At 36.9% G+C, this 22984-nt stretch overlaps 1 protein-coding gene across 1 annotated transcript in view; it reads right to left on the reverse strand.

Moving 5' to 3' along the window:
• The window catches only part of LOC122816207 (deoxyribonuclease-1-like), a 136861-nt gene that overhangs the window by 69955 nt on the left and 43922 nt on the right, over positions 1–22984 (reverse strand). Inside the window, exon 2 of the mRNA XM_044088955.1 lies at positions 5108–5252. Within this exon, the coding sequence (XP_043944890.1) occupies positions 5108–5252 (145 nt within the window). The remainder of the gene's footprint in view (positions 1–5107; positions 5253–22984) is intronic.

Raw genomic sequence — 22984 nt, forward strand, 5'->3', positions numbered from 1 at the left:
CAGACGACTGCAAACTGGGGGCCATAACTGACTCTCCAGCTGATACAGACATCCTCCAGAAGGGTCTCACTGAGACGGATACCGGGTGTCAAAATCATGGCCTCAAGCCAAATGCCAAAAAGTGCATAGTCATCCTGTTTGGAAAAAACAAAGTACCCTCAAACTACCACATACGTGGTAGTCCCTTAAATACAGAAAATGTAATAAGGGATCTGGGGACCCAAATAGATAGTAATGTCTCCTTTGATAATCATATTGCCAAGGTGGTTAGAAAATCCTTCTATGTGGCCCACCTAATCACAAAAGAGTTTGCATCTAAAACAAAAGAGGTTATTGTGCCCCTCTACTCATCACTCATCAGACTCATCATAAAGTACAATGCCCCATTTGGGATGTACCTTACAAGGCACCTGCAACAGCTGAAAAGACCACAGCAGTACCTCACCAAGAGGATTACTGGCCTCAAACATATGCCCTATGCAGCCCAACTGAAGAAACTGCAGTTGCACTCAGTTGCATACCGTTTACTTAGAGGTGATCTCTGCCTGACATACAAGGCCATGTCCAACCCAGAATTGATGGGCATGCTCCACCTAAAAAAAAAACAAATCCCCGAGAGCCACATGCTCTAGGGATGTAAACCTCACCACAACGATAAATAGGATGCGCTGGAGGGATATATTCCTGTCCCAGAGACTCCCCATGCTTTGGAACAGGATTCCAATCTACATTAGGCAGAGCATCTCACTAACACTCTTCAAGAGAAACCTTGACGAGTGGATGGGAAACAGAAAATTTACCCCTGGGATCACTACAGTGGCCCTGCTGGACAGAGGCACAGGGAACTAATATTTCTGCTGGACCGAGGCACAGGGGACTAATCTAACGGGGTGGAGAAAGCCAACACATTCTGGCTAGGCTTATAGATGCCCTCGGGCAGATAGCGTAGTACTTACCTATGATCCTATGAACCTATATGTATGTATATGTATATATATATATATATATATATATATATATATATATATATATATATATATATATATATATATATATATATATATATGTCTATATATATATATATATATATATATATATATATACACACACATAGATATATATATATATATATATATATATATATATATATATGTATGTATATATATATATATATATATATATATATATATATATATATACAGAAAAATAGATAATAACTCCATATTTATACAGAAATCAGCAATTATACCTTTTCATGTCTACATCTACAGTATTTACACAGGATGTTTTTTCTTTGTCTTCTTGTTTGTTACCAGGTGCTATCTTGTTTGCTATATAATCAAGTGTGTTTGTATTTTTACTTTTATTAGTTTACAGGCTTTAGGACTCATCTTCACTTTTTCTACACATGGTTTCACTTTTGCACACCCCTTTAATGCTTTTGAGTTGAACATTTGACAGTTTACTCACACAACATGCATTTATAGCTTTTTTTGTTCCTTCCAGATCTCATTGTCACTGACCCAGCCCCCCAGTAACCATTGTTTACACCAGGTCTACTGGTTGCTCTCCAGCCCTCCCCCCAGACTTAATCCATATTTTCTGGGGCTGGTCCTTAATCCTTAGGATGTCCTGCTGGCTCAGCTCATCTGTGCTTTCATCCAGGGGGATTTTTGTTTATGTCTTACCAATGCCATTTCCCCATTCCCCCCATGACCGTTGATTAAGGCTGAGGGTAACTCCCCTCTTTGGACCATGGCTCCCCTTAGGGAGCATATCAATGAGCACCCTCCCAACTGGGATGGGCACACCCATCCCTTCCTTGCTGCTCCATTATTCACCCAAGCTACTAATTGAACCCTGGTCAGTTAGGCCATAGTCAGGTCTTTATCCCTCTACTACACTACTCCACAGAAGCGGGTAAGTCAGCTTGTATCTTCATAGTCTACTCCTTAAGGGATCATTTCTCATGTCACAGATTATTTCTCATCAGAGTGACTAACAGTTCATCAAATTCACAGCCATGTATTTTCTGTTTAGACTCAGTAGATAACAAACATTAGTAGTTTCCTCATGAAATATAAATCTCCTAGATAAAAAAGATTGTTTTTTGGCTTGCAGTATGTCTGAAATGTACTTTTCAGGCCTGCAAGTTTGCCTTTTTCCTTCTCTTTGGAAAAATGGCTTCTTCTACTGGGACAAGAGGAAACATGTCACAGTGGATTATTTCTTGTTTGATCTCAAGAACTTTCAAAGCAACATGCACCTTGAAATACTGAATCCTGGACTTCCAATTTTCTGACAGTTACAAACTGAAATATTTCTTTAAAAATTGTCCTGATAGTCTTCCGCGTACAAAACCAGTAAGCTCATATGAGTGCAAAATTTGAAAGGATTGTGTTTGAAAGAACTATATTAAGTGTTACTGCTGAAGCTCAAAAACATTTAGTCTAATTGCAAACGTAGCAAACTGGAAAGATGACCTGTCCAAGTCTTACTCGGTTTTACAGATGGAACATGTCCAAACAAGAAACAGCAGCTACAGAACCAAAAGATGGCCCAGAAGAACTTCACTCTCTCTCTCTCTCTCTCTCTCTCTCTCTCTCTCTCTCTCTCCGTCTATCTCTTTTCCTCTCTCTTTCAACTCCATTTATTTCTAACACCAGGTCAGATATTTCCACAGTTTTGACACCATGTCAGATTTGCAAGATAAAGCACTTAGTGTTTCAGGGCAGCACATGGAGGCACAGAATACATGTAAATGCAACTTTTACTGAAATCTGAAAACCTGGTCATAGTCACATGATTCACACTCCTGACTTACTTATATTTTTGAAGATGTAGTACATTATGTGCATAATATGTGACACGCACAGACACACACACACACACACACACACACACACACACACACACACACACACACACACACACACACACACACACACCAGGAATAAATAGATCAAAAAACCTTAAAAGGATTAATATAAAAAGAATGAAGAGGACTTAGCAGCTGCGTCTGAGTAAGTGAAGCCCCAGTAGAATTAATGGACTTAGGGGGCCATAATAACAGTTAAGAGGTGAACATATCAAAATTTAGTGCAGAAAAATATCCTCCAAACAGGATTAACTGAGTGTAGAGTCACATATGGGCTAAAATTGATGAGGTGTCACAACAAATGTATTGAAATCATGAAGTATTTTTTATAAAGTTATACTGCAAAGCTGTGCTTAGCCTGTGTAGTAGCAATTTCATTTTTCTATACAGCCATAGATTTTTAAATGCTTTAAAGGATTAATTCAATCAGAGGCTGCCATCAGAATTAGGAGGAGGTAGAATCACATCAAATTTATTGAAATAATAAACCCACGTTTTCACAGTCATCCACATAAATATTACAATGCATTGCTAATTATGTTTTCCTATGTAATTTTTTGCCCTGTGCGTATCAACAAGCAAACTTCTACTATCTAGAGACAGCCTATTCATTCACTTACCTGAATGTTTCATCTGGGATAAAATGAGAACTGTCCAGATGGAGTCATCATTCAGGTAGGCTTGAGTGTGTTTTTGGTCCCTTCCATCTTGTTAACTGTAAGCAGATTCCTGCAGCAGAAATACCCCCTGAATGGCTCATTCGTCTTGTGTTGTTGAATGTGAAAATGCCAGCCCATGGGCACACAAGATGGCCAATACTACCATCAATCCACCCCCTCCAGCCATACAGCTCATCAAGTAGGTTGTCAATCTTGCATTACTGCCACTCCCTGTCCTGCTCACAAGTCCACAGGTCAGTTTCATTCATACAGACACCTCTGTACCTTTTGCCCTTAACCTTAAGCATAGCCCTAGCCCCACCCTAACTCATCCCCAGATCAGGATGTAGGCACCTGCATCACCACAGGGACTTCTTACACCCCTCTGTCCAAACACATGCTCTTCCTATATTAATGTCAGACATTAATAATCCCCAACAGTATGCATATTGATATCAGACATTACTAATCACCACAATATGTAGTAGGGAGACAAAAGCAAGGCATAACTATAAAGCCTATCTCTGGGGGTGTGATTGTTCTAGAGTGGTTCTGTCTGCAATCCTTTGCCCCTTAAGTGAAAAATATAATATATGAGCATTTTTATATTCTGGGTATTGATGCGAGTGAAGTGAGGAACCATGTTTTTAAAGAACTTGATATAAATGAGAATGCAAGTGATTCCAAATATAATAGGTAATGTCTTTATATTGTTCAAAGCTCACTATTCCCATTTGTTAGACAAGCATCTCTCAGTTAAATATTTTGGCAAAAAAGATGATTCAGAAGCTTACATATTTCTAATGTCATTTTGAACTATTAGGTTAATGTCATTGGATACACTTAAATTCTGAAAAATACAAATTAATCAGCTGTCACAATGAAAATATGCCATTGTAGTAAGTTAAATTATCAGCTGAGGATGAACAAGAAAACATTCAATTGCCTTACATATACTAAAAACACTATGCTGCCAACATATTCCATATCTTTTTATAAAAATCATACCAGAAAACAGTAACTGTTTTCTGTTGCAATCCTAATAAAATACTATAGAAAGTGCTTGCAAAGCAGATGAAAATATGGAAATGTAATTGAAAATTCATAGGTATTTACTAGCTATTGATCTGCAAGGATCTTTGGAAGCCTAGTCATACATTCCCATGAAGGTTTTAGTCATTATATTTAAAATACAAATAACCCATAAATAAGCAGAACATTTACATGTTGACCTTTTCCATGAGAAACAAGGGTACTAAACCAAGGGTGAATTTGTGGTTGCCCGTCCATTCATCCAGATTATATTTGAATAGTGTAACAGAAGTACTTTGGTTTATGTGGAGAAGATTCCAAAGAAGTGATATTCTCTGTGATACACATCTATCCCTCCAATATGTTTTATTTATGGTGCAAAAGAGATTGAAAATAGGAATGATTTCATGGCAAATACATTTTCTGACATAAATGAATGGTGAATATGTGTCCAGGAAAAATAAATAAATATATCATATGTCAATGCTCTAGCAATGCACACACAATTGCAAAGCAAGGGTATTCCATGAATACTTACATTTACAATGCTGTTAGCAATAGCAGGATCTGACATTTTAGCATCGCCAAAAGCTTTTATGTTGAAGGCACATATGTGAAGCGAACAAGCCAGTTGTAATATAGAAACAAGGATGAGTGGAATGGTCAAGGTCTTGCGGTTCATTCTGCAAACAAATAAATTAAAGGAGATAAATAAAAGCCACTGCCATACAGCCAAAACAGGTTGCCACTATACAGTAAATGTAACATATGGTTTTATAACCACTTCTAGGTGTTAAAATAGAAAGAAGGTCTCTAAGTGGAAAATCCCCCTTTCCCTGAGATAGACAAAAGTTACAAATTATTACAAAACATTTTAAGAACAATAATTTTACAATTTTCAAAAATAAAACAAAAACATTGCAGTATAAATAGTTATAACAAATTAGTGATAATATAAAAACATTGGTCAAGAATCATTAAAAGTTATATGACAATCATTTCATATTTAGAGAAATTTTGGACAGTTTGTAGAGAAATTAAAGGTAACTAGTCTAATACAAACAGGAATTGCAATATGAAGTGAGGGGAAGAAAAGGCTTATGGTATATTTAGAGGAAAAAGTCAGGGAAAATAATTTGATAGACATAAGGAGGTAAGTGAAGAAGGGAGAGCAATGAGGTATAAGGAAAGAAAAGGTACTTGTTCATATTTAGAAATATAGTTTATCCTGGTTTTGAGAAAGAACAGAGACAGATTTTAGCATGGAAGTCTTTCAGAGTAGTTTTGAAAGATGGAAGGGAGAGTATTGACCTGATGGATACAGGTAAGGAGTTCAAGGACTTAGCAACCTTGTATGAGTACTGACAATGCCCAGCAGATCTGATAGGTTTGTAGACAGACAGGAGTTTTTGGTCACTGGATCGCATTGACCAACTGGAAACATCTTCTTTTTCTTTCGGCTACTCCCGTTAGGGGTCACCACAGCGGATCATCTGTTTCCATTTCTTCCTGTCCTCTGCATCTTGATCTATCACACCAGCTACCTGCATGTCCTCTCTCACCTCATCCATGAGCCTTATCTTAGGCCTTCCTCTTTTCCTGTTACCTGGCAGCTTCATCCTTAGCATCTTTTTCCCAATATACTCTGCATCCCTCCTCAGCACATGTCCAAACCAATGTACTTTTGCCTCTCTGGCTTTGTCTCCAAACCTTCCAACCTGGGCTGACCCTCTAATATACTTATTCCTAATCCTGTCCACCCTCGTCACACCCAGTGCAAATCTTAACATCTTTAACTCTGCCACATCCAGCTCTGACTCCTGCCTTTTTGTCAATGCCACTGTTTCCAACCCATATCACATAGTTGGTCTCACTACCCCTCTTGTAAACCTTCCCTTTCACTCTTACTGGTACTCGTCTGTCACAAATCACTCCTGACACTCTTCTCCACCCACTACATCCTGCCTGTACTCTCTTCTTCACCTCTTTTCAACACTCTCCATTACTCTGCACTGTTGATCCTGAGTATTTAAATTCATCCACCTTGGACACCTCTATTCCCTGCATCCTCACCATTCCTCTAGCCTCCCTCTCATTCACACACATATATTCTGTCTTAGTCCTGCTGACCTTCATTCCTCTTCTCTCTAGAGCATATCTCCATCTCCCCAGGGTCTCCTCCACCTGTTCCCTACTCTCACTACAGATCACAATGTCATCTGCAAACATCATAGTCCACGGGGACTCCTGTCTGATCTCGTCTGTCAACCTGTCCATCACCATTGCAAATAAGAAAGGGCTCAGAGCTGATCCTTGATGTAATCCCACCTCCACCTTAAACACATCTGTCACTCCCACTGCAGACTTTACCACTGTCACACTACCCTCGTACATATCCTGTACCACTCTTACATACTTCTCTGACACTCCCGACTTCCTCATACAATACAACTGGGAACATAGTTGTGTAAAATGTTTTTAGTGCTGGACAGGCAAATGGATGCAGGAAAATTTTATAGGTGGTAAGAAACTATGTATATTTTAGTTGACGAGGCCATTCTAACTGATTTAGGTGTTCCAGTGTTATACAGTGGTGGGTTCTGAAAGGGGTATTTGCTGCAAATTTAGCAACTTTGTTATAGCATTGTTCAAGTTTAACACTGTACCTGTGGTGATGTATTTACTAGGGTCTGATACTAGGATCCAGTCCAATAGGCAGTTCGATGTCTTGCTATAATGTGTGGGGCTATTAATTAGTTGCGTGAAAGTTCATGCTCCATGTTGAAGAGTTAGAGTTTATTTCCAACCAGTTTGCATTCATATCACCTAGTAGTATTTTTTCTTTTGGAGATGTTATGGATGTCCAATGTAGGATATCTTGCAGTATAGCTGTATTGTTGCCAGAAGGGATGTAAAGGAAAGTAATACATATTTGTTTATAATTATTTTGAGAAAAGCAATAAGAATTGAATGTTGGTATTGGTTTGCTGTTAAGGAGAAATGTGGTAGGTGTTGGGAAATATTAAAGCAATTCCATCGCCTTTCCTCTTTATACGGTCACTACAGATGATATTATAGCCAGGAGATATAACTTCTGAGTCATTTATGCTGGGTTTAAGCCAAGTTTTAGTTATAGCCAGAATGTAAAGATTATGTTGGGTAATCCAGGCATGCAGTTTAACAGTTTTATTTCTTAGCTCGCCGCAGTGGTGCAGCGGTTAGCGTTGCTGCCTCACAGCAATAGGCTCTCTGGTTCAGTTCTCAGCTGGAGTGAGTTCTGTGTGGAGTCTGCATGTCCTCCCTACAAGTGATGAAACATTAAAAAGACATGCAGGTAGGTGCGTGAATGTGTGTGTGCCTTCTCTGAAGGTTGGGCACCAGGCTGGCAACTTGACACCGTAAAAATCTACTGCCAATCATAAGCGGACCAGAGATCCACTGTGGCGACTCCTAACCGGGAAAAGCCAAAAGAGCATTGTGGTTCAACAGTTTTATTTCTTATGCTTTTAACATTTATTGCAGCAAAAATTAGATCACCAGGTTTGGGGATTCACTGTAGTTGAGTTAGAGAAGAGTGTATGAGAGAATTATCTTTGTATTCATTGTGACAGGTGGGGCCAGGGTTAGGGTGTATATCTCCTCCTAAAAAGATTTTAGTATGAGGGCATGCTGAAAAGTTCTAAGCCCAACCAACTTTCTAAATTCTGAGCATTATTTTGCCTCTGTAGCTGAAAAGAGGGTTATTTCATCTTGTAAACTGCCAATCTGCAGAATTGTAATGCTATATTTTGACATTGTTTCAGATCATTGATTGAACCATGTCAATGAAAAGTGTGGAATTTTCAAGTGTGGAACTCCAAGATGTCATGAATTTCCTATTCCTGCAGAAGAAAACTCCAAAGGAAACACATGAATGTATGATGCCAACACTGAGTGACAAGTGCCCTTCTTATTCAACTATGAAGAAGTGGTGTGCAAAGTTTCAGCATTGAGATTTCAGGACCGAAGATGCAACAAGGTCTGGGAGGCCTCAAACAGTGTCATCTCCTTAAATTGTTGATCATGTCCATGACCTGATTTTTGGCAGATCAGCCAATAGCAGCTAAAACAATTGCAGAGATACTACAGATATCCAAGGAATGTGTTGGATTTATAATCCATGAACAGCTGCGTTTGCAGAAGCTGTATGCCAACTGGGTGCAAAAATGTTTGAATGCCAACAAGAAAAGATGTCTAGTGGATACTTCCAAGTTGATTTTGCAACATTTTTGTTGAGCTGGTGCCAACTTGTTGAACAACTAGTTACTGTTGATGAAACATTGTTAGACCACTATGATCCATAGACAAAATAACAGTCCATGCAGTGGCAGCACTCAGGTTCACCAGCGCCAAAGAAGTTCAAGACCCAAAAGTCAGTAGGAAAGGTCATGGCCACAGTGCTTTGGGATCAGAAAGGTGTTGTAATGGCTGACTATTTTCCAAGGGGCCAAACAGTTAATGCAGACTACTACTGTAACTCGCTGTGATGATTAAAGGAGGCATTGAATGAAAAAAGGAGAGGGAAGCTGCGGAAAGGAGTTCTCTTTCTGCAAGACAATGTTTACAAGACTGGCAAAATGATGGCTGTTTTGATGAAATTGGGGTTTAAGTGTATTGACCCTTGCTGAATCCAGGTTTTCCCAAAGTCCCCCCTGCAGCACGCATAAAGTGCATATTTCAGGAGTTCCCAAAGTGTGCGCTGCGGTGCCCTGGGGAGCCATAGCTTAACTGAAAATTAAACCATGAACAGTTTGTGGTTTATTCTGCAGTTAAGCTTATTAGTTTTCGGCTAGTGTGAGTGAATGCAGGAATGAATGAAGAAGTGGCTGTGTGTGTGTGTGTGTGTGTGTGTGTGTGTGTGTGTGTGTGTGTGTGTGTGTGTGTGTGTGTGTGTGTGTGTGTGTGTGTGTGTGTGTGTGTGTGTGTGTGTGTGTGCATGTGTGTGTGTGAGATCGGGAGAGTGAGAGCAATGTGTGAATGAATGCAGGTATGAATGAGGAAGTGATTGTGTGTATGTGTGTGTGTGTGTGTGTGTATGTGTGAGATCAGAATAGTGAAAGGGATGTATGAATGAATGCGTAAGTGGGTGTGTGGCATGCATCTAACTATTTTCTGGTTCCAAACCTTAAAACGACTTTGAAAGGGCATCAGTTTTCGAGTGATTTGGAGGTGACTGCAGCAGCGGAGCAGTATTTCAATGACAAGACTTCAGACTTTTTTTTTGGCAGGATTACAGAAAATTCAGACATGATGTGCCAAGTGTGTTGAACTTCAAGGAGAATATGTTGAATGATTTGTACGTTTCACGGCTCCACGTCATTCCCTTCTTCGTCGGGCTAAAAACTTTTCAGCACTTGTTTTTGGACAGGATTCTTGCACTTAATTTTGTTTTGGTTTGAGAGGAAGTGCAGTTGTTCAGTCTATTTATGGAATAAAGGTGAGGGGCAATATTAAATAGGTTTGGTACAATGTGTGGAGAGTGTAAAGAGGAAGTATGGATAGGTGGTTGGGACAGAGTTGGCGAGATGTTATATATTACTGAGTCATGGTAGGATGACAGATGGCACAGTAGGAGGAGAAGAAGAAAGGATAAGCTGAAGAGAAGCATAATTAAGTACAAGAATCGGTATTTTATAGATGTCAGGTGGTGGTGAAGTAGCAATGAGGAAGGTAACAAGAAGTTTCGGGGCAGGAGGAGATTCAGCGATGGTGGATTCTGAAAGCTAGGAGAACGTGGGTAAGGAGAGAAGTATTTCTATAAAAGAAGAGAGGAAGGTTGTCCTAGTATGTTCTCTAGAATGTAAGGAATAGAGGGGGTATGAAAGGCTAGAGTGTAATGATCTAGGCAAAATCAGAAGAAATGAGGGTTGATTTGAACAAAGTAAAAGATACCGTGTGGAACAGATAGGTACTATTACGGAGGGGTGTGACTATGAATGGATATAGTGCAAAGCAGTATGGAAGGGGGAAAGATAGTCGGAAATGTGGCTAAAAATTAAATGGAGATAGGGAAGTAGGAAACAAGAAACAGAAGTGTATGCATGGAAGTAGTAAGGTTATCTGGGAACATTTTATGAATAAGAGTCAGAATTGAAATGTGTATGTAGGAAGTATAATGTTAGAGTAGGAGGGCATGGGTGGGAATTGAGGGCAAGGTAGAGGAGTGAAGCAAAGCTGAGCAGAGCGATAAAAGTCCTTCTTTAAAACAGCTAAATTTTATGATGGAATGGGGCAGGCTTGATGACCCCCAAAGCAAACCTAACTACTTATGTGCTTCTTATGATTTGTCATAAAAAAGGAACACAAATGTTAATTTGAGACTGTGGTGCCGAGTGACAACAAACCTGGTTTGAAAATGTGATATGTGTGTGTTTCTGCCTTACTTCATACTGCTAAAATTGCTTATTAATATGCAAATGGTTAATAGATGTATCATCTACTGACTACTGGCAGCTAGCCCATTGTTCTTCTTTGTGGACTAGAAACTAATAATCTGATGAAATGAATTTATACTTGATCTCTCGTGGACAGGAAGTGATATAATCTATTTATCCCTGGGTTCTGTGGAATATATATACTTGTATCTGAAACCAGGGAACAAACTAATCTTGGTGATGAAATTGAGGTGCCCATTTCTCTGTAAATTCACTGCCCACAATTCTGCCTTCTGTTAGTTTCTCAAAGTTGGAATAGTTAAGTGCCAGTATCTCTTCACTAACAGACAGCTAGGACACTTTTTAGCTGTAGATCAGACTCTTCTCTGGGGGGTTACTTCAAATACCCAAAAGCCGAAAACACCAAAGATGACATGGAGACGAAAATAACGAAAGTTAAAATGTTGACCCACATAAGTATTCCCAGGGCAAGTAAACACTTGCCCAGCACTTCCATACAACACACAGCACTAGCTGAAACCCACCTAGGAGGGGTTCACTTCAAAATCCTGAAAGCTCAAAATCCTGAAAGCTCAAAATACCAAAAACTCATAATACTGAATCTCATAATACCGAAAAACATACAGGACACCAACACTGATGTGTGATTGTGCGGACGTTCAGGTTAGGGCGCGGGTCAGGTAAGTGTGCGATTGTGATGGTTATTAGGGTTAGGGACGGGTTAAGTGAGTTAGGGTTAGGGCGTGGGTGAGGTGAGTGTGTGATAGTGACAGAATTTGGGGTTAAGGGCGGGTTAAGTGAGTTAGGGTTAGGGTGTGGGTGAGGTGAGTGTGCGATAGTGACGGACCTTAGGGTTAGGGTCTGGGTTAAGGTAAGTGGATAGATAGTAGTGTATGTGCAGTGTAGTGTAGCTGCAATACAGTCAGTGTTGGTGTCCTGTATGTTTTTCGGTATTATGGGATTCAGTTTGTGTGTGTGTGTGTGTGTGTGTGTGTGTGTGTGTGTGTGTGTGTGTGTGTGTGTGTGTGTGTGTGTGTGTGTGTGTGTGTGTGTGTGTGTGTGTGTGTGTGTGTGTGTGTGTGTGTGTGTGTGTGTGTGTGTGTGTGTGTGTGTGTGTGTGTGTGTGTGTGTGTGTATACATAATAATTTGTCCACAAAGCATACAAAGCAATTACTATGGATAAAGAGCAGTAGAAGTGGTTCACAAAGAGTGAGAGAGAATGGTGTAGAAAGGAGTCTGGGGTGGTAGGCCAAAGACTCATCAAAAATGATCAGTGTGCAGCCCTAGTTTGGGTGTAAATGTTGGAATTCAATATACTCTAAACTGTCAATATGCCAAAGTGACCTGAGAAGGACAATTTCATTAATGTTGTTAACTTTAAAAAAGTTTAAAAAGCATCTATGTAGTATCTAACACATGATTTAGAGGATATAGTGATAAAAACATTAACTTTGTGGATATAGTTTTGATCTTGTGTTGCTACTGCTGCTATTGCCACTATTTTGTCAGCATCTAACACTACAGTAAGTGATTTGTTAATCAGTTTTAAGCCAGTTACACCTAGAAGGTTTGCTGTCAGTGTTAAAATAAGTTTCTCAATAATAGTTGGGTAGTTTCTTTAAAGGAGATAATGCACCTTGCTTCTTAGCACTGCAAAAAATGCTACCAGATTTGTGTTGTGTTTGTTATTCAGTAAGAATATTTTTGTAAATAAATAAAAAGGAAACTTGCTTTCTTATAGGTTCATAGGTTGATACTAGGCTATCAGCCCTAGGGCCTGTACAAGCCTAGCCATAACAATTTCCTGGATATTTCTTCCCACAATATTTACTTCCCTGGACCACTGTCTAGCAAGGTGACTGACGTGATCTTACATTATGTTCATGGGATCAAAGGAAATATAAGACAACTGAGTCTTACAACCATTTACACCTCATTGGGACTTACCTGAATCTACTCTCTTGAGAAGTGGCATGCCAGTCAAAACATAGGTGAATTTATGAATACCCATCCAAACATCCAGTTCCCATTGGAGAAAAATAATGTATCACACTGTTATTTTGCTGTGGGAGTCTATTCCAGAGTTGGGGAAAGTGTTTCATAATGCATATATCTGTCCACTTTGTTTTATCTGCTGGTGAAGGTTAACATCCTTGGCTTTGGTATTTGTGGGACTATATGATTTGTGGGGACACAGTGGTCCATAACAGCTGGGAAGATAAGGCATAGATCTCCCATAAGAAGTCTGTAAGATTCTGAATATAGGGACACTGCTTCCAGTATTTTCTGATAGCTTAGGGGTTTTAAACCAGTAATCTTTTTCAGTTAGGAACCTCTGGGGTCTTTTTTAGTTGTCTTATATGTTCAAAGAGCTACATGTCAAAGAGGGCACTGTATCCAACAACTGGCTTAATCAATAGCAAATAAAAGGGGGCAGAGATCCTTCGTGAGTCAACTGCTGTAAGTAGAATGAGTTTCTGATTACTGCGATTCCTTCAAGCTCAGAGGAGAGGGAATTATCAACCCATGTTCCAAGGCCTCTTACCAACAATCTCATTTTGGATTGAGGTATGCTGTATGTTGCATGCTTGGGGGGGTTGACTACCAAATGTAACAGTATTGTACTTTTCAGCATTTCATTTAAGCTCATTTGAGATCACCAGGTATTTACAAGTGTAAGCCTTTTCTACAGGGCCTGAGTGTTATAGATGACCTGGCAATGACTCTCACTTTTCAGTCATCTGCAGACTTGGTTAGCTGGAGGTTCTGGTTCATGATCTGGAGATCAGAAAAGGAAGCAAACAAAAGGAGTAGCAGCATGGAGCCCTGTATTATACCGCTAGTCACCTTCATACTCTCTCTGATGTGGTACCTACTACCTTCACCATGTTGGTTCTGTCCTTTAGACAGTTTGCTAGCCAACTTACCACATGGGGGTGCAGTGGGGCTTGCCTCCCTGCAAAAAAAAATATTTTAAAAAGTGCCTTTTCAGCCTTGTTTTTTTGAGGAATGCAGTTTGAGGATTCTGATCCTCATGGTGGAAGCAACAGAAACTTATAAATGCAACAACTCAAATGGCTTATGCAGTAAGATGAAATTGTAAAAAAAAAAACTATAACATTAATAAGTATAAAATCATAAATGCAAGAAATCAAAGTGCATGTACAATAAGATGAAATAGTAAGGAAAATCTATAACATTATTAAGTAAAAAAACTGTAATTGCAACAAGTAAAATGGTATATACAATAAGCTGAAATACTAAGTAAAAACTATGACATTATTAAGTAACATGAAGGGCAGCAAACAAAGAAAAATGTAATGGAGTATATCAGGTAGTTTTTAAAACATAATGTTTTTAGAATAAGAGTTAGAAGAATGAAAGGAAACCGAGAGAGTTAATTGGAAACAGCTAGTAAAGAAAGCATATGAAAGAACGTTAGTGGATAGCAATTAAACAAAGGGTAAATAACATATATTTTTTTTGTCTTCCTTGGACTACATTACATCATGTTAAAGTGATGCTTTTCTGAAAAAAAATAATAAGACCAAAGTAATATTTTTACAGGCTCCAGCATTCTGTATGTATTGGGACAATTAGTCAATATTTCTGATTTCTGGATATTCTCACAAAATACCAAAAAGATGGCAACCCTTATTGGACTTAGAGAGCCAGGGAATCTAGAAACTGTAGTAGACCCCAAAGAAAATATGACAGCAACTAGATCAGATAATTCTTTAAGCTTTTCTACAAATTAAGCATTCTAGCCTTCTGTATCAGAGACAAAAGTAAGGATATCTCAGGATAATGTGCAGGGTTCAGCTAACTAGTGAAGATACTTAATGAACATATGAGCAGCTGCAAAAAAGCAGCCATACTGTTTGCTGTAATAAACTACAAACATTTATCTGCTGTAGAATAAAGTAGTTAATCAGACTGTATTACATTAAAAAATGAAACAAAAACTGTTAAAATGTGAGAAAACAAAAACTATTTTAAGCATGAACAAGCAAAAATGTAGCTGATAAATGGGAACATGTTTTGTGCAAATGGTGAGTCAGACTGAGGTGTTTTATTTCTTGCAAATGTAATTGAGATATCTGAGGAACAAAGAGTTAACTCCATGCAACTTAGTAGGGAATGAATTGTGCTGATTACAGTTTAGGATATCCCTGAAATGCATCAGATGAATTAAAACATTGCTATGAATAAAGCAGTTGACCCTGATGAAATTTCTAATTTTATTTAGAGGGGAAAATGATATTTCTAAATTTATTTAGAGAGAAAAATGATTTTATTTTTTGCCATGAACACTACATTATAATAAGTCCATGGTTATAATGTATGCAGATGATATTCTATTACTAGATGCTGACAAAAAGCACCAGTCACTACAAACATTCATCACAAATTCTCAGATTTGTGCATCTAGCTAGAATCAAGCAGGCTATTAATTAACCCCACAAAAACTAAAGTTATGCTCTTTGCTAACCCACAAAAGCTTAACTCTTTACCAGAAGTTAGACTTAATGATCCTAAAGGGCATATCATTCCTAAGGTAATAGAAAAAAAAATCTAAGAGTAATACTAGATCCAGTCTCCAGTTTTAAAACTCAAACTGAAAAAAAAAAAAATCATTCCTCTGCATAAGGGAGGACCTTCCACAGACCCAGACAATTACAGACCCATAAGTCTGACCATCTTCATATGCAAAGCCATGTGAAGAATTATCGTGGAATTAATCAATCAGGACATAGGGAACCTCCAAACAGTGGACCTGTCTCAGTTTGGAGTTGTAAAGGGCAGGTCATGTATACTTAACCTGGTGGGCTTTTTTGAAAAGGTCACCAAAGCAATGGATGAAGGCAAAATGGTACACACTGCATACCTTGACTTGGCCAAAGCTTTGACACAATTTCCCCAGAAAAGCTAAGCAAACTGGGAATAAACCCCTATGTAACCTGTTGGAGTGCCAAATGGCTCAAAGATAGGAATGCAGATAATTAAAATATGGGAAGTAACTTCCACAAAGAGATCAGTCACCACTGGTGTCCCCAGGATTCTGTGCTGGGACCTCACCTGTTTGGCATCAACTTTTCTGAAGTAAAAGCCAATGCCAAGAGGCCGTGGCTGACTAAGTTTGCAGGTGACTGCAAGCTAGGATCAATAATTGAATCCACAAATGAGTTAGTCATCCTGCAGGAAGGTTTGTCACAAATAAATAACTGGTGCTAAAATCATGGACTGAAACTGAATGCCAAAAAATGCATTACTGTATCCTTTGGGAAGTCATCTACCACAGAGAACTGCCACATTGACAATATGCCCCTAAGAGTTGAACCAGTTGTTTGGGATTTGGGAATTTATGTGGACAGTGATTTAACTTTTGACATGTGCCTTATTGTAAGAACATCCTTCAATATTGCACATCTTATAAAAAAAAAAAAGGATTGTGTCTAGATCTAGGGATGTCATTGTCCCCCTTTACTTAGCTGTCATTAGGCCAAATATTTAATATAATGCCCCCTTTCACATGTATCTGTCCAGACACATGCAACAACTGGAACACCCACAGAGATACCTTCCTAAAAGAATACAAGATCTAAACATGTTCTATATGGACAGACACAAAGTCCTGTAACTATACCTGGTATCCTACAGACTGCTAAGAGATTATCTGAGTCTGGCATAGAAGGCATCCTCTGACCCATTACTGATGGATTCGCTGCACATCACAAAGTCAAATGGTATGAGAAAATGTTGTTTGCTTTTTTCCAAAAACATTGTTATTTTGTTTTCATTATAAACATATGCAAATGTACATATATCAAATACAATAAAACAATAACAAAACTATTTACAATATTTACATTCATCCATGATAAACAATCATTTATCCATGAGAAGTTATCAGTATTTGTTCAAAAGGTTTTCCAATTTTTGCCAAGCTATTTTTTATGAGTAATGTTCTGAGTTCTATAACAAATGGTTTGCAGTTCTTTTTTATAAACAACTTTTGCTAAATTAATAAATTATTTAAACGTCAAATCTTGTTTACTTTTCCAGTTCAAAGTAATAACTTTTCTGGCAATTGCAAGAATTGACCAGAGTAACTGAATCTGAGATTTAGGTATTACATTAGGTATAGGAAAATTGGATAGTATTAGTGAGTTAGAAATATGACAGTTACCAGACCATAAAGACTTTACAAAATATCTGAAGTCTTTCCAGTACTGAACAACATTTCTACATTCAATGAACATGTGAACCCAGTTGGCCTCTAGTAATTCATCACATTTCCAACATTTATTTTCACTGTTTTAGAGTATAAGATTTATTTTATGTGAAGTATAGAAATTTCCATGTATACAATCTCCAATATAATGAAAAAGAGGTACCATATGTAGATTTCAATAACAGTTTTTTAGATTCAGCAGATATTTGTTCTCCATTAATCTTTACATAGTAATTCCAAAAATCTGAGTCAAACTTTAGAGTGTCTTCTCTTAGTATCTAATAGATAGGTTTGATACTTAATTTTTGATCATCTGTCTTTTCAAGACACCTAATAAAAGGCTGGATCAAACTAGGTATAGATTAAGTCTCTAGGTTGATTGATACTCTCATTTTGTTTTCTATAAACTGCCATAATGAGTGTATAAACAACCATCTTGACTATTATCAAAACTACATAGAAGAGAGTTTAGTGGTTTGATACTCTTATTTTCAATAAACTGATGCCAGAATATCAAGTTATTTTCCTTTAATTTTTGCATCGCATTGATGTTGAAAGAATCTAGGAAATCAGGGGAGTATGCTAGAGGGAATATAAGAAATAGGAGTTGTTTAATGTTGTAATTACAATCAATTATATTTTTGAAGTTATTAAATATTTGATTAATGCCATAAGAAAATGATCAAACGTCTTATTAAATAAACAAAATTCACGTAAAAGGTAATGAACTCTACTTATTCTGTATTGTTCCTTAAATTGATTTTCTATAGTTCTAAGATCAGTTATATGAATCTCATGTATTATTTTCCAGCCAGATATATAGGTAGGTGAGATCCAATGTAATATTACATTAATTATAACTGATTTGGAATAAAGATCTAAGCTAGGGAATGCTATCCCATTACTGTTCCAAGCTCTAATGTGCCATTTATATACAATCTTAGGTTTTAAGGAGAATCATAAAAATTTAAGTAGCATAGAATCTAATTTTTTAAATAAGTTTTTGGGAGGAGGTAGTATCAGTCACTGTATATAAAACAACATTTTAGGTAAAGTTATCGTTTTAATTAAATACAGCCTATCCTCCATTGTGAAGAACATTTTATTCCATCTTTTGATTAGTTCACTAATGGTGGTTATTAAATTATTGTAGTTTAGTTTAAAAGACCCTTTCCATGTACTCTTTATACTGACACCCAAATATTCTAATACATCATTCTCCCAATTAAACAGGCTATTCTCTCTTAGGTTTTTGTTGATATCTTTTTGTTAATTAGTAATGTTTTGGATTTATTATGATTAAATTTAAGCCCTGAAATTCTTTTAAACTTGCTTAAGGTATTTATAACATCATGCAAAGAACCATCGATATCAACTAATGTTAACAACATATCATCAGCAAATAATTGTATCTTAGAACAATAGTCCTTATTAACTTGAAAGCCTTTAATATTTTGCTTGTTTCGGATATATGTAGCAAAAGGTTCATTGAAAGAACAAACAATAATGGTGACAAAGGACATCCTTGTCTAGTTCCCTTGTGGTTCTCTAGTGGTGAGGATAGACATGATCCAATTTTCACATAAGCCTGTGCCCCACTATAAATTTTCATTAATAAGTTGACAAAATCTGAGGAGAATTCAAAACCAATCAGAATTCTTTGTAGACAAGACCAACTAATAGAATCAAAAGCCTTTTCTATGTCTAGGCTGATAATAGTTAATTGTTTTTTTTTGTATTTGCATGCTATGTCTGTTAATGATAGTAATTTAATAATGTTATCTTGCACTTTTTTATGAAGAATGAACCCTGTTTGATCATTATGTATTAGATTAGGTAATATTTTCTTTATCCTATTAGCTAATTTTGTCATGAAAATTTTATAATCAGTGTTTAGTAAAGAAATTGGCCTATATGAATCACAAGATATCACTGAATATTTCCACAATGGGGGTGTTATACATTTTTGCTTAACCATAGTAAAGGCACTCATTATTTTCTTTATTATATATTCAGGAAAAATCTTATATAGTTCAGGTATTATTCTATCCAGTCCTGGAGCTTTATTATCTTTTAAATTATTTATTTGCTCTTTCACTTCTGTTAGTGTTATTTGTTTATTTAATATGTTATTTTGTTGCATTGATACCTTAGTAGTTATATTTTCTTGACTAAAAGTATTTATTACATTATCTGTCTCCAAAAGTGGTGTGTTATTATTTATATCTTTATAGTAGTTTTTGAACACTTCTAATATGCCCATTAAGTTAGATGTACTCTTAAATGAACTATCACGTTTATATTTAATCTCATTAATAAGATTTTGATTGTTTATTTTTTGGGTCTTACCAATATTTTATGTAGATATTTAGGATTTACCTCATAAGATTGTAATTTCAATTTTTCCAGGTTTATGACTACCTTATGATTCAGAACTTCTAAGTATTTTTGATTTAACTTAGTAATTTTATGTGCTTTGTTATTTGGTTTTGCATCCATTTTTATCTTGTCTATGTTTTTTGTAAGTCTAAAAGGACTTTGTCCCACTCTCTCCTTTTTTTAAGGTACCAAGATTTTATTCTACCATATATATAAACTTTAAAGGTGTCCCATAGTATAGTATCAGTCACTTCGCCATTATCATTTATTTCCATAAACATGTCTATCTCTTTCATTATCTATTCCCTAAAGTCTTATAAGCAGGAATTCTGTGTAGAAATCTTAAATCATCTGTATGCGTAGTTAATGTAAAGTTTATAGTATTATGGTCTGAAAGTGGACAAGTCATTATAGATACGTCACTTATTTTTAAGTATAAATGATTTGATACAAAGACCTTATCAATGTTTGTTTGTGTACTAAACTGATATGAATAGTGAGTATAGAATAAGGAATAATGTTCTCTTAGACTATGTATATCTTTAAGGTTCATCTGGTTTAAAAAATCATTTAACTTCTTGGCTTGAGATGTTAGTTTTATTTTACCATTTTTAGAAGTATCTTTGCCTGATAATAGGCAGTTAAAATCACCTGTTGCTATAATTTCCCCTTTTGCATTTAAAGTAATCAGGTCCAGATATTTGTCAACATATTTAGTACTTAGTTTGCTGTTTCCTGACAACCTATTTGCCTTCTTATAAATATAAGGGACACCTGCACTGTTTTAAGCTTGTTATCTTCCTTTGTCATTATGTACATTATTGCTGCATGCTTCTTTATCCTGTTTCTTTTGTACCCAGGCATTGGCTGAAAAAGGTCTTTGGATGAGCTTACTCACCCTGTTATCAAACTGTAAATTAGTAAATACATTGTGAAACTCCTTTAGCAGAGGAAACATGAAAAACATTCCTTTGGCAGATAATGGTAACAGACTGCAGTCCAAAGGCATTAGCATGTTATAATGTCACAATATGCAAAGCCTTTTACTTGTAAACAGATAGACTGCATTCAAAAGCCTTAGCATGTTCTATCTTCACAATATACAAAAGCTTCTAAAGTAAATATGCCAATAGACTGCAGTAAAAATGTATTACGATATTCTGTAGGCCGCAGTGGTGCAACGGTTACCATTGTCGCCTCACAGCAAGAGGTTCACCAGTTCGAATCTCGGCTGGAGCACCTTCTGTGTGGAGTCTGCATGTCCTCCCCATGGTTGAGTGATGTTAAAAGACATGCAGGTAGGTTTGTGATGAATGGGCGTGCCTTCTTTGAAGATTCGGTGTCGGGCTGGCAACTCAGCACTGTAAAAATCCACTGCCAATCATTAACAGACGGGAGTTCCGCTGTGGCAACCCCTAACCGGGAAAAGCCGAAAGACTTTTTACCTTCACAATATGCAAAATATTCCAAAAACATAGCACTTATGTTAATTTAAAAGTCTTTGTGTGATACAGTAACACAAGTTGTAAGGTTTAAGGTCCCCCTCAGTGACCCATATTTTATTTATTTATTTATTTATTTTTGTGATCAACAGAAAAACTTGGGTATAAAGGACAATGGAATATGTATGTGTATGCAAACATGTAGCCACAAGTATTTACTCTTTAAATCAAGCTCCTGCACTGCCCCCAAATATACTTTTGTTTATGATATCTTATCTTAAACATGTAATGAAAGATGTAGCACTTACTCTAAAATTATATCAGAAAGCCATAGCTGTGTGGTTAATAATATAACTGTACTTTACTGAGGGGAAAGTTATCCTATTTGCTAGTTCATTTACAGACATTATTTTATTTGATCTATGTGCTTTTTTAGATTTAACATATCTGATTCTGTCACTTTACACATCATTCAATTCCAAACATTTGAGAAAAATCATTGTATGTCCTGCTTAATGCATTTGTACAGACTCTGAGACTTATAATCTAATCATACTACATGCATTTAAAGAAGGGACCCATCCTGCCCTTGACTTGGGCAGAGTATTACTCCTTAAAATGAGTGTGTGCTACTGCTTTCATACTATGTGCCTAGTTACACCCATGTCTATATCCGACTACTGCAGCTGATATTTGGTAAGATATTGAAGACAGAGCTACACACAGTGTGACTTAAATTATATTGCACACACCAGATTTAGTACGCATTTACCTTTATTAGTATTATTCTCAGCAGTAAAATATCAAAGAAAGTATTTCCAAAAAAACATATTATATTTACCTGTGTTTTCAGCTGCCTTTCTCTAGTCTTGTGTTAATAAATACTTGCAACTCTGCACACCTGATTGCTTTTCCTGTGTATGTTATGTGCCTTCTGAAGACTTCTCACGGTCTCTTTCTCCAATAAATGGGTGTTACCTTTGACAAAGCTCATTTGTCAAATATGGATATTTGTAACATTTGAATGACTTTGCCACACATGTAATAAGATAAGTATGTGAAGATCTCACAGGTGGTGCAATGTTATCATATCTCTGAAATGGACTGCATGTGTATGCCTTTATAATCCACTCATATTACAAAATGATTTGGTGCTTTCCATGCATTTCAGTAGCCAAAAATAGCACACATATAATGTAATATTTCTTTCTGAGTGTGACCGTTCTTTGAATAATAAGCAAATCAGTTAATGAGGTACCACATCAATGGCATGGCTTATTATTACTATTTTTTCCAGATATATTCTATCCACCCAGCCGACTCACCCTGAGCTAACACCATATTACTTCTAATACCCCTCAGTTTAACCATCTATTAAATGTACAAGAATGTGACCCAAGTTCTGCTGTACTGAAAATTATATTGTATAGGAATGCGGTACCTAGCATTACACAAGTGTATAAGGGAGGGGCAGCCTAAGCCACCACTGCAGGTTACACAGGGAAAGGAAGAAGCCATGGATTGTGAGTCATGCCCAGGTTTTTTGGTTAACTGTTTCAGTTGTAACCATAAGTGGCATGATTAGTCAGTGTCCACTGAAGCAGAGAGGGGAACATCGATCTCAGAAAGCAGCAATTATGGCTAGCACTATAACAGTGGTGGATTCTAGAGTTAACAACTGTACCTAACTATCACAAAAAGCTGTATTATATACTTGTAAACATGAAAGAAGTCATTGACAGGAAGGACACAGTCTCAGACACAAGTAAAATGAAACCTGTAGTGGTCATACAGGAGCAATACTTGTCTGGGTAGTCAACTCATGTTAGGACATTAGAAACCTTTTTAATAATTTTGATCAGAGTTTATCTGGGTTAGGAAGGGGGAAAGGAAGCAAGCAAGCATTTGGGTTTGCAGATATTTC

This window comes from Protopterus annectens, chromosome 12.part0 (genome assembly GCF_019279795.1).
Source record: "Protopterus annectens isolate FY-2018-M chromosome 12.part0, PAN1.0, whole genome shotgun sequence".
Taxonomy (NCBI): domain Eukaryota; kingdom Metazoa; phylum Chordata; order Ceratodontiformes; family Protopteridae; genus Protopterus; species Protopterus annectens.